Source organism: Bombina bombina, chromosome 6, assembly GCF_027579735.1.
Source record: "Bombina bombina isolate aBomBom1 chromosome 6, aBomBom1.pri, whole genome shotgun sequence".
In the NCBI taxonomy this organism is placed as follows: domain Eukaryota; kingdom Metazoa; phylum Chordata; class Amphibia; order Anura; family Bombinatoridae; genus Bombina; species Bombina bombina.
In genome coordinates, this window is record NC_069504.1 from 567385157 (window position 1) to 567402945 (window position 17789).

Genomic DNA, 17789 nt, shown 5'->3' on the forward strand with positions numbered 1-17789 from the left:
AGTAATATCCCAGAAGTAATGATGACCCGTGGACTGATCACACTTAACAGAAGAAATACCAACAGTTATAAGTAATTCCATACAAATAAGAAATAAAGGCATACACAAACTCAGAATACATATTATGATGCAAGATATTAAAATAAGCATGAACACACACATCAACCGAAAATGTAGCAACATTTCCATAACTCTTTACCTTCTCAATTCTACTGCTCGCCGAATACGTTCCAAACGTTCTGCATGTTCCCGGAATTTATGAGCTTTCATTTTATCAAATGGCATAGGTTTTCTGTCTCTGAATTCTCTGAACTTCATCCTGTTTTGAAATGGCCTTTCTCTGTTTCTTACCTACAAAAAGGTAAAATTAGGATATTACATCACATTGTTGGAAAATTTAATATATGCTAGTTGTGAACTATACACACACCAAGAGTTTATTTTATTTTTTCCCCCTACAACTCTAGTCTCTTTCAGTAACGTGGTTCAAATATTAGACAAAGGCCAAACTTAATAAAGGAATGATTTATTATGCCAAAAATATTATGCACAATGCATTATTAATAAAAAGTTGTTACAAATAAAATTACACACGCAAACAGTGTTTTAAAATAAAAAGGAGAAAAACAGAATTTATGCTTACCTGATAAATTACTTTCTCCAACGGTGTGTCCGGTCCACGGCGTCATCCATAACTTGTGGGAATATTCTCTTCCCCAACAGGAAATGGCAAAGAGCACAGCAAAAGCTGTCCATATAGTCCCTCCTAGGCTCCGCCCACCCCAGTCATTCGACCGACGGACAGGAGAAAAAAACAGGAGAAACTATAGGGTGCCGTGGTGACTGTAGTTAAAGAAAGCAATTCATCAAACCTGATTAAAAAACCAGGGCGGGCCGTGGACCGGACACACCGTTGGAGAAAGCAATTTATCAGGTAAGCATAAATTCTGTTTTCTCCAACATTGGTGTGTCCGGTCCACGGCGTCATCCATAACTTGTGGGAACCAATACCAAAGCTTTAGGACACGGATGAAGGGAGGGAGCCAATCAGGTTGCCTAAACGGAAGGCACCACGGCTTGCAAAACCTTTCTCCCAAAAATAGCCTCCGAAGAAGCATAAGTATCAAATTTGTAGAATTTGGCAAAAGTGTGCAGGGAAGACCAAGTCGCTGCCTTACATATCTGATCAACAGAAGCCTCGTTCTTGAAGGCCCATGTGGAAGCCACAGCCCTAGTAGAGTGAGCTGTGATGCGTTCAGGAGGCTGCCGTCCGGCAGTCTCCTAAGCCAATCGGATGATGCTTTTCAGCCAAAAGGAAAGAGAGGTAGCAGTAGCTTTTTGACCTCTCCTCTTGCCAGAAAAAACGACAAACAGAGAAGACGTTTGTCTGAAATCCTTTGTTGCTTCTAAATAGAACTTTAAAGCACGGACTACATCTAAATTGTGTAACAAACGTTCCTTCTTTGAAACTGGATTCGGACACAAAGAAGGTACAACTATTTCCTGGTTAATATTCTTGTTGGAAACAACCTTTGGAAGGAAACCAGGTTTAGTACGCAAAACAACCTTATCTGAATGGAACACCAGATAGGGCGGATTACACTGCAAAGCAGATAACTCAAACTCTTCTAGCAGAAGAAATAGCAACCAAAAACAGAACTTTCCAAGATAACATCTTGATATCTATGGAATGTAGAGGTTCAAACGGAACCCCTTGAAGAACTGAAAGAACTAAATTCTGACTCCAGGGAGGAGTCAAAGGTCTGTAAACAGGCTTGATCCTGACCAAAGCCTGAACAAAAGCTTGAACATCAGGCACAGCTGCCAGTCGTTTGTGTAATAAGACAGATAAAGCAGAAATCTGTCCCTTTAGAGAACTCGCTGATAATCCCTTATCCAAACCGTCTTGGAGAAAGGAAAGGATCCTAGGCATTTTGATCTTACTCCATGAGAATCTCTTGGATTCACACCAACAGATATATCTTTTCCGTATTTTATGGTAAATCTTCCTAGTTACAGGTTTTCTGGCTTGTATCAGAGTATCTATTACAGAATCCAAAAACCCACGCTTAGATAAAATCAAGCGTTCAATTTCCAAGCCGTTAGCTGAAGGGAAACTAGATTTGGATGTTCGAATCGACCTTGTACTAGAAGATCCTGTCTCAAAGGTAGCTTCCATGGTGGAGCCGATGACATATTCACCAGGTCTGCATACCAAGTCCTGCGTGGCCACGCAGGAGCTATCAAGATCACTGAGGCCCTCTCCTGCTTGATCCTGGCTACCAGCCTGGGAATGAGAGGAAACGGTGGAAACACATAAGCTAGGTTGAAGGTCCAAGGCGCTACTAATGCATCCACTAGAGTCGCCTTGGGATCCCTGGATCTGGACCCGTAGCAAGGAACCTTGAAGTTCTGACGAGACGCCATCAGATCCATGTCTGGAATGCCGCATAATTGAGTCAACTGGGCAAAGATCTCCGGGTGGAGTTCCCACTCCCCCGGATGGAATGTCTGACGACTCAGATTATCCGCCTCCCAGTTTTCCACTCCTGGGATGTGGATCGCAGATTTTATGATTTTGGTCACTTCTCTCATCGCCAGGGAACTCCTTGTTCCCCCCTGATGGTTGATGTAAGCAACAGTCGTCATGTTGTCTGATTGGAATCTTATGAATCTGGCCTTTGCTAGTTGAGGCCAAGCCCTGAGAGTATTGAATATCGCTCTCAGTTCCAGAATGTTTATCGGGAGAAGAGACTCTTCCCGAGACCATAACCCCTGAGCTTTCAGGGAGTCCCAGACCGCGCCCCAGCCCACTAGACTGGCGTCGGTCGTGACGATGACCCACTCTGGTCTGCGGAAACTCATTCCCTGGGACAGGTGGTCCTGGGTTAGCCACCAACGGAGTGAGTCTCTGGTCTTCTGATCTACTTGAATCACTGGAGACAAGTCTGTATAGTCCCCATTCCACTGTTTCAGCATGCACAGTTGTAATGGTCTTAGATGAATTCGCGCAAAAGGAACTATGTCCATTGCTGCAACCATCAACCCTACTACTTCCATGCACTGAGCTATGGAAGGACGTGGAACAGAATGAAGAACTTGACAAGCGTTTAGAAGTTTTGACTTTGACATCTGTCAGGAAAATCTTCATTTCTAAAGAATCTATTATTGTCCCCAAGAAAGGAACTCTTGTCGACGGAGACAGGGAACTTTTGTCTATGTTCACTTTCCATCCGTGAGATCTGAGAAAGGCCAGAACGATGTCTGTGTGAGCCTTTGCCTTTGAAAGAGACGACGCTTGTATCAGAATGTCGTCCAAGTAAGGTGCCACTGCAATGCCCCTTGGTCTTAGAACCGCTAGAAGGGACCGAGTACCTTTGTGAAATTCCTTGGAGTAGTGGCTAGCCCGAATGGGAGAGCCACAAACTGGTAATGTTTGTCCAGAAAGGCGAACCTTAGGAACTGATGATGATCTTTGTGGATAGGAATATGTAGATACGCATCCTTTAGATCCACGGTAGTCATAAATTCACCCTCCTGGATTGTAGGTAAAATCGTTCGAATGGTTTCCATTTTGAACGATGGCACTCTGAGAAATTTGTTTAGGATCTTTAAATCCAGAATTGGTCTGAAAGTTCCCTCTTTTTTGGGAACTACAAACAGATTTGAGTAAAACCACATTCCTTGTTCCACGGTTGGAACTGGGTGTATCACTCCCATTTTTAACAGGTCTTCTACACAATGTAAGAATGCCTGTCTCTTTATTTGGTTTGAAGATAAGTGAGACATGTGGAACCTTCCCCTTGGGGGTAGTTCCTTGAATTCCAGAAGATAACCCTGAGAAACTATTTCTAGTGCCCAGGGATCCTGAACATCTCTTGCCCAAGCCTGAGCGAAGAGAGAGAGTCTGCCCCCTACTAGATCCGGTCCCGGATCGGGGGCTACTCCTTCATGCTGTTTTGTTAGCAGCAGCAGGCTTCTTAGCCTGCTTACCCTTGTTCCAGCCTTGCATCGGTTTCCAAGCTGGTTTGGTTTGCGAAGCATTACCCTCTTGTCTAGAGGCTGCAGAGTTGGAGGCCGGTCCGTTCCTGAAATTGCGAAAGGAACGAAAATTAGACTTATTCTTGGCTTTGAAAGGCCTATCTTGTGGGAGGGCGTGGCCCTTACCCCCAGTGATGTCTGAGATAATCTCTTTCAATTCTGGCCCAAAAAGAGTTTTACCCTTGAAGGGGATGTTAAGCAATTTTGTCTTGGAAGATACATCCGCTGACCAAGACTTTAGCCAGAGCGCTCTGCGCGCCACAATTGCAAACCCAGAATTTTTCGCCGCTAATCTAGCTAACTGCAAAGCTGCATCTAAAATAAAGGAATTAGCTAACTTAAGTGCGTGAACTCTGTCCAAAACCTCCTCATACGGAGTCTCTCTACTGAGCAACTTTTCTAGTTCCTCGAACCAGAACCACGCTGCTGTAGTGACAGGAATAATGCACGAAATAGGTTGCAGGAGGTAACCTTGCTTTACAAAAATCTTTTTAAGCAAACCCTCCTTTTTATCCATAGAATCTTTGAAAGTACAATTATCCTCGATAGGAATAGTAGTGCGCTTGGCTAGTGTAGAAACTGCCCCCTCGACCTTAGGGACTGTCTGCCATAAGTCCTTTCTGGGGTCGACCATAGGAAATAATTTCTTAAATATAGGGGGGGGAACAAAAGGTATGCCGGGCTTTTCCCACTCCTTATTCACTATGTCCGCCACCCGCTTGGGTATAGGAAAAGCGTCGGGGTGCACCGGAACCTCTAGGAACTTGTCCATCTTGCACAATTTTTCTGGAATGACCAGGTTGTCACAATCATCCAGAGTAGATAACACCTCCTTAAGCAGTGCGCGGAGATGCTCTAATTTAAATTTAAATGTCACAACATCAGGTTCTGCCTGTTGAGAAATTCTACCTGAATCTGAAATTTCCCCATCTGACAAAACCTGCCTCATGGCCCCTTCAGATTGGTGTGAGGGTATGACAGAGCAATTATCATCAGCGTCCTCCTGCTCTACAGTGTTTAAAACAGAGCAATCGCGCTCTCTCTGAAATGCAGGCATTTTGGATAAAATATTTGCTATGGAGTTATCCATTACTGCCGTCAATTGTTGCATAGTAACAAGCATTGGCGCGCTAGAAGTACTAGGGGTCTCCTGCGTGGGCAAAACTGGTGTAGACACAGAAGGAGATGATGTAGAACTATGTCTACTCCCTTCATCTGATGAATCCTCTTGGGCAACTTTACTATCTGTGGCAGTACTGTCCTTACTTTGTTTGGACGCTATGGCACAATTATCACAATTTTGAAGGGGGAGACACATTGGCTTCCATACATACAGAACATAGTTTATCTGAAGGTACAGACATGTTAAACAGGCTTAAACTTGTCAATAAAGTACAAAAACCGTTTTAAATTTTAAACAGGGCACACTTTATTACTGAATATGTGAAAAACTATGAAGGAATTGTTCAAATTTAACCAAGTTTTCACCACAGTGTCTTAAAGCATTCAAAGCATTGCGCCCCAAATTTCAGACCTTTAACCGTTAAAATGAAGAACCCGGAGCCGGTTACAGTTTTAACCCCTCTACAGTCCCAGCTACAGCCTTTGCTGCGACTTTACCAAACCCAGGGGGGAATACGATACCAAATGAAGCCTTCTAGGAACCTTTTCAACTACTTTCAGACCCACACACATGCAGCTGCATGTCCTGCTCTCAAAAGTAACTGCGCAGTAATGGCGCGAAAATGAGGCTCAGCCTACTACAGGGAAGGCCCTTCCTGACTGGAAAGGTGTCTAAACCAGTGCCTGACGTTAAAAAAACGTTCCCCAAAGTTTATAAGTGTGAATTTCAACATCAAGCTGTATAAAATGCCCAAATAAAGCAATCGATCTTGCCCATAAAAGTGTCTACCAGTTTTATAGCCCATATTAAGCCCTTTATTCTGTTTGAGACTAAGAAAATGGCTTACCGGTCCCCATGAGGGGAAATGACAGCCTTCCAGCATTACACAGTCTTATTAGAAATATGGCTAGTCATACCTTAAGCAGAAAAGTCTGCTAACTGTTTCCCCCAACTGAAGTTATTTCATCTCAACAGTCCTATGTGGAAACAGCAAACGATTTTAGTAACTGCTGCTAAAATCATATTCCTCTCACAAACAGAACTCTTCATCTTTTTCTGTTTCAGAGTAAATAGTACATACCAGCACTATTTTAAAATAACAAACTCTTGATAGTAGAATAAAAAACTACAACTAAACACCACATACTCTTCACCATCTCCGTGGAGATGCTGCCTGTGCAACGGCAAAAAGAATGACTGGGGTGGGCGGAGCCTAGGAGGGACTATATGGACAGCTTTTGCTGTGCTCTTTGCCATTTCCTGTTGGGGAAGAGAATATTCCCACAAGTTATGGATGACGCCGTGGACCGGACACACCAATGTTGGAGAAAACAGAATTGAATACTTTCCTAGCTTCAAGCTCTGTGCCCGGGAATGGCAGGAAAAAGATGGCTCCTTACTTCTATACAGCAGCTCCCCTTGTAAGAATGACAATCTTATTGTTAAAAAATAAGATTCTTAAACCTACTTTTCAGAGATCAGGTTGCTTAACCACACCCTCCTGGGCAGGCTAAGAAACCCCCCTGTCTTTATGACCTTCAATAGACTAATTTCTTGCCTGAAATTATACAATCCAGTATAATTTCTGCTAGGTAAGAAATTTCTATATTTACATATCTAGAACCTTCTAGTTTTATTGGAAGAATCGGTTTGATATCAAATATGCCATAGGTTGTCATATTTACCTTCCTTTAGGTTATAACAGTTTTAACCCACATATGTACATAATATACCAATGTCCTGTCAGTGACCTGGTCAGTTTTTGTAATGAAGGGCCTGTTTTGCATCAGGCATTCTATTGACAGCTTAAGCCATAAACTTTATCCTGTGTATCTCAGTGTGTATGCATTGAGTCATAAAGTCACTGAAGCTCTTAGTCACAAACATTTGGTGGGCTAGTTAGGGGGCTTCTGGCACTTCAAAGAAAGTAGAAACACAATTCTTCTTGACAACAAATAACTGTTTTGGAGTTCAAGCTACACAAAGTTAACTCCTTAGCAGCTGAATCCTGAGATATTCGTGACACCCCAGTTTTGCATAACCAACACAGTTATAATAATAAACAATTTACCTGTGTGATTACTTTGTATCTAAGCCTCTGCAAACGGCCCCCTTATTTCAGTTCTTTTGACAGACTTGCAGTTTAGCCAATCAGTGATGGCTCCCAGGTAACGTCACGTGCATGAGCACAGTGTTATCTATATGAAACACATGAACTAACACCCTCTAGTGGTGAAAAACCTGTAAAAATGCATTCTTAAGAGGCAGCCTTCAAGGTCTAAGAAATTAGCATATGAACCTCATAGGTTAAGCTTTCATCTAAAAATACCAAGAGAACAAAGTAAAATTGGTGATAAAAGTAAATTGGAAAATTGTTTAAAATTACATGCCCTATCTGAATCATGAAAGTTTATTTTACCAATAAAACATAATTTATGCTTACCTGATAAATGTATTTCTCTTGTAGTGTAGTCAGTCCACGGGTCATCCATTACTTATGGGATTATATCTCTTCCCCAACAGGAAGTTGCAAGAGGATCACCCAAGCAGATCTGCTATATAGCTCCTCCCCTCACATGTCATATCCAGTCATTCGACCGAAACAAGACGAGAAAGGAGAAACCATAGGGTGCAGTGGTGACTGAAGTTTAAAGGGCCACTGTAAGTAAATATTTTCTATGCCTGTTACTAACTAACTACCCCAAATACGCTTTTTATCAATAGCATTTCATTAACATATCTCTACCGTATATCAGAAATCTTGTCTGCAAATTTAATTGTTTTCCCAACCCACTCCGTGGGTATCCTTTGCTCTGTACCAATCCGTTTACAATACCTAGGTTTCAAAATGGCGCTTTAAACACAAAGTTATTGGTTTAAGTATTTTGAACATGCAGTGCTGAAAATAGTGGGCAGGATAACGTGACATCATCGGCGAATAAAGATATAACTTTTAGAACGTTATGAAACTTCGTTTTGGAGAAAATATAGGTCAGTAGGTTTTAATTAATGTTTATTAACTTTAATATGTTAGTTGTTTAGCTTAAAAATTATAACAGAAAGTAATCCTTTAATTAAAATTTAGAACTGCCTTAAAAGACAGGGCGGGCCGTGGACTGACTACACTACAAGAGAAATAAATTTATCAGGTAAGCATAAATTATGTTTTCTCTTGTTAAGTGTAGTCAGTCCACGGGTCATCCATTACTTATGGGATACCAATACCAAAGCTAAAGTACACGGATGAAGGGAGGGACAAGGCAGGAACTTTAAACGGAGGGAACCACTGCCTGAAGTACCTTTCTCCCAAAAATAGCCTCCGAAGAAGCAAAAGTGTCAAATTTGTAAAATTTTGAAAAAGTGAAGACCAAGTTGCAGCCTTGCAAATCTGTTCAACAGAGGCCTCATTTTTAAAGGCCCAGGTGGAAGCCACAGCTCTAGTAGAATGAGCTGTAATTATTTCAGGAGGCTGCTGTCCAGCAGTCTCATAGGCTAAACGTATTATGCTACGAAGCCAAAAGGAGAGAGAGGTAGCCGAAGCCTTTTGACCTCTCCTCTGTCCAGAGTAAACGACAAACAGGGAAGAAGTTTGACGAAAATCTTTAGTTGCCTGCAAATAGAACTTCAGGGCACGGACTACGTCCAGATTATGTAAAAGTCGTTCCTTCTTTGAAGAAGGGTTAGGACACAAAGATGGAACAACAATCTCTTGATTGATATTCCTGTTAGAAACTACCTTAGGTAAGAACCCAGGTTTAGTACGCAGAACTACCTTGTCTGAATGAAAAATCAGATAAGGAGAATCACAATGTAAGGCAGATAACTCAGAGACTCTTCGAGCCGAGGAAATAGCCATCAAAAACAGAACTTTCCAAGATAACAGCTTGATATCAATGGAATGAAGGGGTTCAAATGGAACGCCTTGCAGAACGTTAAGAACTAAGTTTAAGCTCCACGGCGGAGCAACAGTTTTAAACACAGGCTTAATCCTAGCCAAAGCCTGAACGTCTGGAACTTCTGCCAGACGCTTGTGTAGAAGAATAGACAGAGCAGAAATCTGTCCCTTTAACGAACTAGCGGATAAGCCCTTTTCTAAACCCTCTTGTAGAAAAGACAATATCCTAGGAATCCTAACCTTACTCCATGAGTAACTCTTGGATGCGCACCAATATAAGTATTTACGCCATATCTTATGGTAAATTCTTCTGGTAACAGGTTTCCTAGCCTGTATTAAGGTGTCAATAACCGACTCCGAGAAGCCAAGCTTTGATAGAATCAAGCGTTCAATCTCCATGCAGTCAGCCTCAGAGAAATTAGATTTGGATGGTTGAAAGGACCCTGAATTAGAAGGTCCTGCCTCAGAGGCAGAGACCATGGTGGACAGGACGACATGTCCACTAGGTCTGCATACCAGGTCCTGCGTGGCCACGCAGGTGCTATCAGAATCACTGATGCTCTCTCCTGCTTGATCTTGGCAATCAGTTGAGGAAGCATCGGAAATGGTGGAAACACATAAGCCATGTTGAAGACCCAAGGGGCTGTCAGAGCATCTATCAGCACCGCTCCCGGGTCCCTGGACCTGGATCCGTAACAAGGAAGCTTGGCGTTCTGGCGAGACGCCATGAGATCCAGATCTGGTTTGCCCCAACGATGAATCAGTTGGGCGAAGACCTCCGGATGAAGTTCCCACTCCCCCGGATGAAAAGTCTGGCGACTTAGAAAATCCGCCTCCCAGTTCTCCATGCCTGGGATGTAGATCGCTGACAGGTGGCAAGAGTGAGACTCTGCCCAGCGAATTATCTTTGAGACTTCCAACATCGCTAGGGAACTCCTGGTTCCCCCTTGATGGTTGATGTAAGCCACAGTCGTGATGTTGTCCGACTGAAATCTGATGAACCTCAGAGTTGCTAACTGAGGCCAAGCTAGAAGAGCATTGAATATTGCTCTTAACTCCAGAATATTTATTGGGAGGAGTGACTCCTCCTGAGTCCACGATCCCTGAGCCTTCAGGGAATTCCAGACTGCGCCCCAACCTAGAAGGCTGGCGTCTGTTGTTACAATCGTCCAATCTGGCCTGCGAAAGGTCATCCCCTTGGACAGATGGGGCCGAGAAAGCCACCATAGAAGAGATTCTCTGGTCTCTTGATCCAGATTTAGCCGAGGGGACAAATCTTAGTAATCCCCATTCCACTGACTTAACATGCACAATTGCAGCGGTCTGAGATGCAGGCGCGCAAATGGTACTATGTCCATTGCCGCTACCATTAAGCTGATTACTTCCATGCACTAAGCTACTGACAAGTGTGGAATGGAATGAAGGGCACGGCAAGCATTTAGAAGTTTTGATAACCTGGCCTCCGTCAGGTAAATTCTCATCTCTACAGAATCTATAAGAGTCCCTAGGAAGGGAACCCTTGTAAGTGGTAATAGAGAACTCTTTTCCACGTTCACCTTCCACCCATGCGACCTCAGAAATGCCAGAACTATCTCTGTATGAGACTTGGCAGATTGAAAACTTGACGCTTGTATCAGAATGTCGTCTAGGTACGGAGCCACCGCTATGCCTCGCGGTCTTAGTACCGCCAGAAGTGAGCCCAGAACCTTTGTAAAGATTCTTGGAGCCGTAGCTAACCCGAAGGGAAGAGCTACAAACTGGTAATGCCTGTCTAGGAAGGCAAATCTTAGGTACCGATAATGATCCTTGTGAATCGGTATGTGAAGGTAGGCATCCTTCAAGTCCACTGTGGTCATGTACTGACCCTCTTGGATCATAGGTAGGATGGTTCGAATAGTTTCCATTTTGAATGATGGAACTCTTAGGAATTTGTTTAGGATTTTTAAGTCCAAGATTGGTCTGAAGGTTCCCTCTTTTTTGGGAACCACAAATAGATTTGAATAGAATCCTTGCCCGTGTTCCGTCGGCGGAACTGGGTGGATCACCCCCATTAGTAAGAGGTCTTGTACACAGCGTAGAAACGCCTCTTTCTTTATTCGGTTTGCTGATAACCTTGAAAGATGAAATCTGCCTTGTGGAGGAGAAGCTTTGAAGTCCAGAAGATATCCCTGAGATATGATCTCCAACGCCCAGGGATCCTGGACATCTCTTGCCCAAGCCTGGGCAAAGAGAGAAAGTCTGCCCCCCACTAGATCCGTTTCCTGATAGGGGGCCCTCTCTTCATGCTGTCTTGGGGGCAGCAGCAGGTTTTCTGGCCTGCTTGCCCTTGTTCCAGGACTGGTTAGTTTTCCAGCCCTGTCTGTAACGAGCAACAGCTCCTTCCTATTTTGGAGCGGAGGAAGTTGATGCTGCTCCTGCCTTGAGGTTACGAAAGGCACGAAAATTAGACTGTTTGGCCTTTGATTTGGCCCTGTCCTGAGGCAGAGCATGGCTCTTACCTCCCGTAATGTCAGCGATAATTTCTTTCAAGCCGGGCCCGAATAAGGTCTGCCCTTTGAAAGAAATATTAAGCAATTTAGATTTAGAAGTCACGTCAGCTGACCAGGATTTAAGCCATAGTGCTCTGCGCGCTTGGATGGCGAATCCGGAGTTCTTAGCCGTAAGTTTGGTTAAATGTACGACGGCATCAGAAACAAATGCGTTAGCTAGCTTAAGTGCTTTAAGCTTGTTCATAATTTCATCCAATGGAGCTGTGCGAATGGCCTCTTCCAGAGACTCAAACCAGAATGCCGCCGCAGCAGTGACAGGCGCAATGCATGCAAGGGGCTGTAAAATAAAACCTTGTTGAACAAACATTTTCTTAAGGTAACCTTCTAATTTTTTATCCATTGGATCTGAAAAGGCACAACTATCCTCCACCGGGATAGTGGTACGCTTAGCCAAAGTAGAAACTGCTCCCTCCACCTTAGGGACCGTCTGCCATAAGTCCCGTGTGGTGGCGTCTATTGGAAACATTTTCCTAAATATAGGAGGGGGGGAAAAGGGCACACCGGGTCTATCCCACACCTTGCTAATAATTTCTGTAAGCCTCTTAGGTATAGGAAAAACGTCAGTACACACCGGTACCGCATAGTATCTATCCAACCTACATAATTTCTCTGGAATTGCAACCGTGTTACAATCATTCAGAGCCGCTAATACCTCCCCTAGCAATACGCGGAGGTTCTCAAGCTTAAATTTAAAATTAGAAATCTCTGAATCCAGTCTCCCTGGATCAGATCCGTCACCCACAGAATGAAGCTCTCCGTCCTCATGTTCTGCAAATTGTGACGCAGTATCGGACATGGCTCTCCCATCATCAGCGCGCTCTGTCCTTAACCCAGAGCAATCGCGCTTGCCTCTTAATTCTGGCAATTTAGATAATACTTCTGTCATAACAGTAGCCATGTCTTGCAAAGTGATTTCTATGGGCCTCTCTGATGTACTTGGCGCCACAATATCACGCACCTCCTGAGCGGGAGGCGAAGGTACTGACACGTGAGGAGAGTTAGTCGGCATAACTTCCCCCTCGATGTCTGGTGATAATTTCTTTACATGTAAAGATTGACTTTTATTTAAAGTGACATCAATGCATTTAGTACACAAATTTCTATGGGGCTCCACATAGGCCTTCAAACATAGTGAACAAAGAGATTCATCTGTGTCAGACATGTTTAAACAGACTAGCAATGAGACTAGCAAGCTTGGAAAATACTTTCAACTAAATTTACAAGCAATATAAAAAACGCTACTGCGCCTTTAAGAAGCACAAAAAGCTGTCACAGTTGAAATAACAATGAACCAAATTAGTTATAGCAACCAAATTTTCACAGTAAATGTATTAAGTTAGCAAAGGATTGCACCCACCAGCAAATGGATGATTAACCCCTTAATACCCAAAAACGGATAACAATTTAATAATTAACGTTTTTATCACAGTCAAACACACTGTCACAGGTCTGCTGTGACCGATTACCTCCCTCAAAATGAATTTTGAAGACCCCCTGAGCTCTCTAGAGACGTCCTGGATCATGGAGGATGAAGTAGTTAGATTGTGACTGAAATTTTACTGCGCAAAAAAAGCGCTAAAATAGGCCCCTCCCACTCATATTACAACAGTGGGGAAGCTCAGTTAACTGTTTCTATGCAGAAACAAAAGTTAGCCATGTGGTAAAAATCATGCCCCAATAAGTTTTATCACCAAGTACCTCACAAAAAACGATTAACATGCCAGTAAACGTTTTGAACATACATTTTAAAAGTTATGAAGTGTTATTAATAAGCCTGCTACCAGTCGCTGTTACTGCAGTTAAGGCTCATACATTACTTCAGTATTAACAGTATTTTCTGAGTCAAATTCCATTTCCTAGAAAAATACTTCAGTGTACACACACTCATCAGCCTAATACCAGTCGCTACCACTGCATTTAAGGCTGAACTTACATTACATTGGTATCAGCAGTATTTTCTCAGTCAATTCCATTGCTTAGAAAAATAATTTACTGCACATACCTAGTTTGCAGGGGGGCCCTGCATGCTATTCCCCTTTTCTGAAGTTACCTCACTCCTCAGAATGTGCGAGAACAGCCAGTGGATCTTAGTTACGTCTGCTAAGATCATAGAAAACGCAGGCAGACTCTTCTTCTAATGCTGCCTGAGAAACAAACAGCACACTCCGGTGCCATTTAAAATAAACTTTTGATTGAAGAAATAAACTAAGTTTAAAAACACCACAGACCTCTCACAACGACCTATCTTTAGTTAGGTTGCAAGAGAATGACTGGATATGACATGTGAGGGGAGGCGCTATATAGCAGATCTGCTTGGGTGATCCTCTTGCAACTTCCTGTTGGGGAAGAGATATAATCCCATAAGTAATGGATGACCCGTGGACTGACTACACTTAAAAAGAGAAATTAAACATTTCAACCTCAGTATTATAATGTATAGTAAAGTGATGGTAAATCAGAGCATTAAAAAAACGATAGGATTTACCATAAAAAATAAAATGGACTTTCAGTGATCACTTAGTAAAAAAAGGGTGCTAAACTCACTCAGCCTGTCTGTGCTGCGGCACCGCACTAGAGATTAGACAGATATATATATATATATATATAAAAATCAAAGACACTGTACATTAAAGTTAACACTAACTGTTCCACAGCTTCCTTTCTCTATAGTGGGCTCTCGAAGGTGAAAGCCATCCCTTTTTCATGCCACCAGACCCTACATAACTGTTCTTGAAAGTTGTGAGCACAAGGCAGTGTAAGAATTAGACATAATGCTGCCACTGGGTGCCCAGGACTTAACGGAGGCGGCATTAATATTTGCTTTTATTTACTGTATTTAAATATTAATATCAAGTAAATACAGCGTTTATAGTATAGTATGGGTTATAGAACTAGTTAGGTCTATTTTTAAAAGTAATTCTCAAGCAACCAGAAACTACACTTATCTGGAATCTACCAATCCCCATGGGTGCCGGTTAACTGGGAGTTTATAGTATTTAAGTATTCTCCATGCACCAGAATTTTAGACACAGCACTTGCTCAGAGAGCCTAAGGTGCTTGTACCATGTAGCAATGACTTAATTTGTCAATTGCCGATATAATACGAGCCCCCATTGGCGCTATATGCAGCTGCAACTGTCTAGATATGATTCACATGCACGTGCAGAGAACAATGTTAATACTAAAACAGTGATAACTAAAAATGAAATTTATGTTTACCTGATAAATTTATTTCTTTTTTGACACAGTGAGTCCACGGATCATCAGTAATTACTACTGGGAATATCAGTCTTGGCCAACAGGAGGTGGCAAAGAGCACCACAGCAAAGCTGTTAAGTATCACTTTCCTTCCCACAAACCCCAGTCATTCGACCAAAGGAAAAGGAGAGAAAGGATCAACACAAGGTGCAGAGGTGCCTGAGGTTGACAAAAAAAGACTGTCTGAAAAAAACAGGGCGGGCCGTGGACTTACCGTGTCAAGAAAGAAAGAAATTTATCAGGTAAGCATAAATTTTGTTTTATTTCTAATGACACAGTGAGTCCACGGATCATCAGTAATTACTATTATGAATCAATACCCAAGCTAGAGGACATAGATAAGGGAGGGACAAGACAGGGAACCTAAACAGAAGGCACCGCTTGAAGAATCTTTCTCCCAAAAGAAGCCTCAACTGAGGCAAAAGTATCAAATTGAAGAAGAAGAAGAAGAAACAGCCCTTGTGGAATGAGCCGTGATTCTCTCAGGGGGCTGCTGTCCAGCAGTTTCATAGGTCAAACAAATTATATTCCTCAGACAGAGTAAGACGTAGCCGTAGCTTTCTGACCCTTGCGTTTCGCAGAGAAAACGACAAAGCAGAAGACTGGCAAAAATCCTTAGTCACCTGCAAATAGTATTTCAACGCACAAACCACATCTAGGTTGTGCAGTAAACGCTCTTTATGAGAAGGGTTAGGACACAAAAGAGGAACAACGATTTCTTGGTTAATATTCCTATCTGAAACCACTTTAGGAAGGAAACCTAACTTAGTACGCAGAACCACCTTATCTGAATGGAAGATAAGGGAAGGGGATTCATACTACAACGCAGAGAGTTCAGAGACTCTTCGAGCAGAAGAAATTGCAACAAGAAACAAAAACGTTCCAAGATAACATCTTAATATTTAAGGAATGCATAGTCTCAAACGGAGCCTGCTGAAGAACTTTAAGAACAAGGTTAAGACTCCAGGGAGGAGTAACATGTTTGAACACAGGCCGGATTCTGACCAAGGCCTGACAGAAGGATTGCACATCTGGCACATCCACCAGACGTCTGTGCAACAACATAGACAAGGCAGATATTTGACCCTTCAAGGTACTTGCAGACAACGCCTTCTCCAGACCTTCCTGGAGAAAGGACAAAATTCAAGGAATCCTGACTCTACTCCACAAGAACCCCTTATATTCACACCAGAACAGATATTTGCGCCATATCTTATGGTATATCTTTCTAGTCACCGGCTTACGAGCCTGGATCAATGTCTCAATGACCACTGCAGAAAATCCGCTCTTAGATAAACTTAAGCATTCAATCTCAGCTTCAGAGAAACAAGATTTGGATGAAGGAAGGGCCCTTGAAGTAGAAGGTCCTTCCTCAGTGGACGTCTCCAAGGTGGAAGAGATGACATTGCCACTAGGTCTGCATAACGAATCTTGCAAGGCCACGCCGGTGCAATGAGGATCACCGACGCCCTCTCCTGTTTGATTCGAGCAATGACCCGTGAGGAGAGTGAACAGAGGAAATAGGTATGCGAGACTGAAATTCCAAGGAACTGCCAGAGCATCTATCAGTATAACCTGAGGATCCCTTGACCTTGATCCGTACCTCGGGAACTTGGTTCCGGCTGTCCCCATTAGAGAATCAAGTTAGAAAACACCTCCGGATAGAGTCCCCACTCCCCCGGGTGAAAAGTCTGTCTGCTCAAAAAATATGCTTCCCAATTGTCCACTCCTGGAATGTGGATCGCAGATAGACAGCAGTTGTGGGTCTCTGCCCACTTAATAATTTTGGCTACCTCTGTCATGGCCAAGGAACTCTGAGTTCCTCCCTGATGGTTGATGTAAGTCACTGAAGTTATGTTGTCCGACTGGAACCTGATAACCCGGGCTGAAGCCAACTGAGGCCAGGCGAGCATTGAAAATTGCCCTCAGCTCTAGAATGTTTATGGGGAGGACTGACAACTCCCGAGTCTATAGACCCTGAGAGGACTGACAACTCCAGAGTCTATAGACCCTGAGCCTTTAACGAGCCCCAGACTGCAGGCTGGCATCCATGGTCACAATCACCCAGGTAGGTCTGCGGAAGCAGGTTCCCTGGGAGAGAAGTTCCTGAGACAACCACCACAGTAGAGAATCTGTCGTCTGATCCGGATCTAATCGCGGAGACAGAACCGCATAACCCCTGTTCCATTGTCTGAGCATGCATAACTGGAGAGGTCTGAGATGGAACCGAGCAAACGGAATGATGTCTATGGCCGATACCATCAGACCAATTATGTCCATACATTGGGCCACTGACGGCCGAGGAGAAGACTGAAGGGCAAGACAAGAGTCAAAGATCTTTGTCTTTCTGACTTCTGTCAGAAATATTTTCATCGATAGAGAATCTATTATGGTTCCCAAGAACACTACCCTTGTAGCTGGAATCAAATAACTTTTTCCCAAATTCACCTTCCATCCGTGAGAGCGCAGAAAATATCAAGAGACATCCGTTTGGGAGTTTGATTGTTGAAAAGACAGAGCCTGAACGAGAATGTCGTCCAGATATTGCGCAACTGCAATGCCCTGCAAACGGAGCACCGCCTACAGCGCTCCCAGGACCTTTGAGAAAATTCTGGGAGCAGTGGCAAGGTCGAATGGAAGAGCCACAAACTGGACGTGTTTGTCTAGAAACGCGAACCTCAGAAACTTGTGATGATCCCTGTGAATGGGAACATGCAGGTATGCATCTTTTAAGTCTACTGTTGTCATGAACTGACCCTCTTAAACCAAGGGAAGAATGGAACAAATAGTTTCCATCTTGAAGACGGTACTCTGAGGAACTTGTTTAGACTTTAGGAGGTCTAAAATTGTTCTGAAAGTTCCCTCTTTTTTTGGAACTACTAACAGATTGGAGTAGAATCCCAGACCCTGTTCCTGCATTGGA

General features: G+C 43.2%; 1 protein-coding gene across 2 annotated transcripts in view; it reads right to left on the bottom strand.

Moving 5' to 3' along the window:
* SLTM (SAFB like transcription modulator) overlaps positions 1-17789 on the bottom strand; it is a 365442-nt gene that overhangs the window by 189426 nt on the left and 158227 nt on the right. For both annotated transcript variants that reach the window (XM_053717529.1, XM_053717528.1), the window contains exon 13: positions 200-351. In XM_053717529.1, the coding sequence (XP_053573504.1) occupies positions 200-351 (152 nt within the window). The remainder of the gene's footprint in view (positions 1-199; positions 352-17789) is intronic.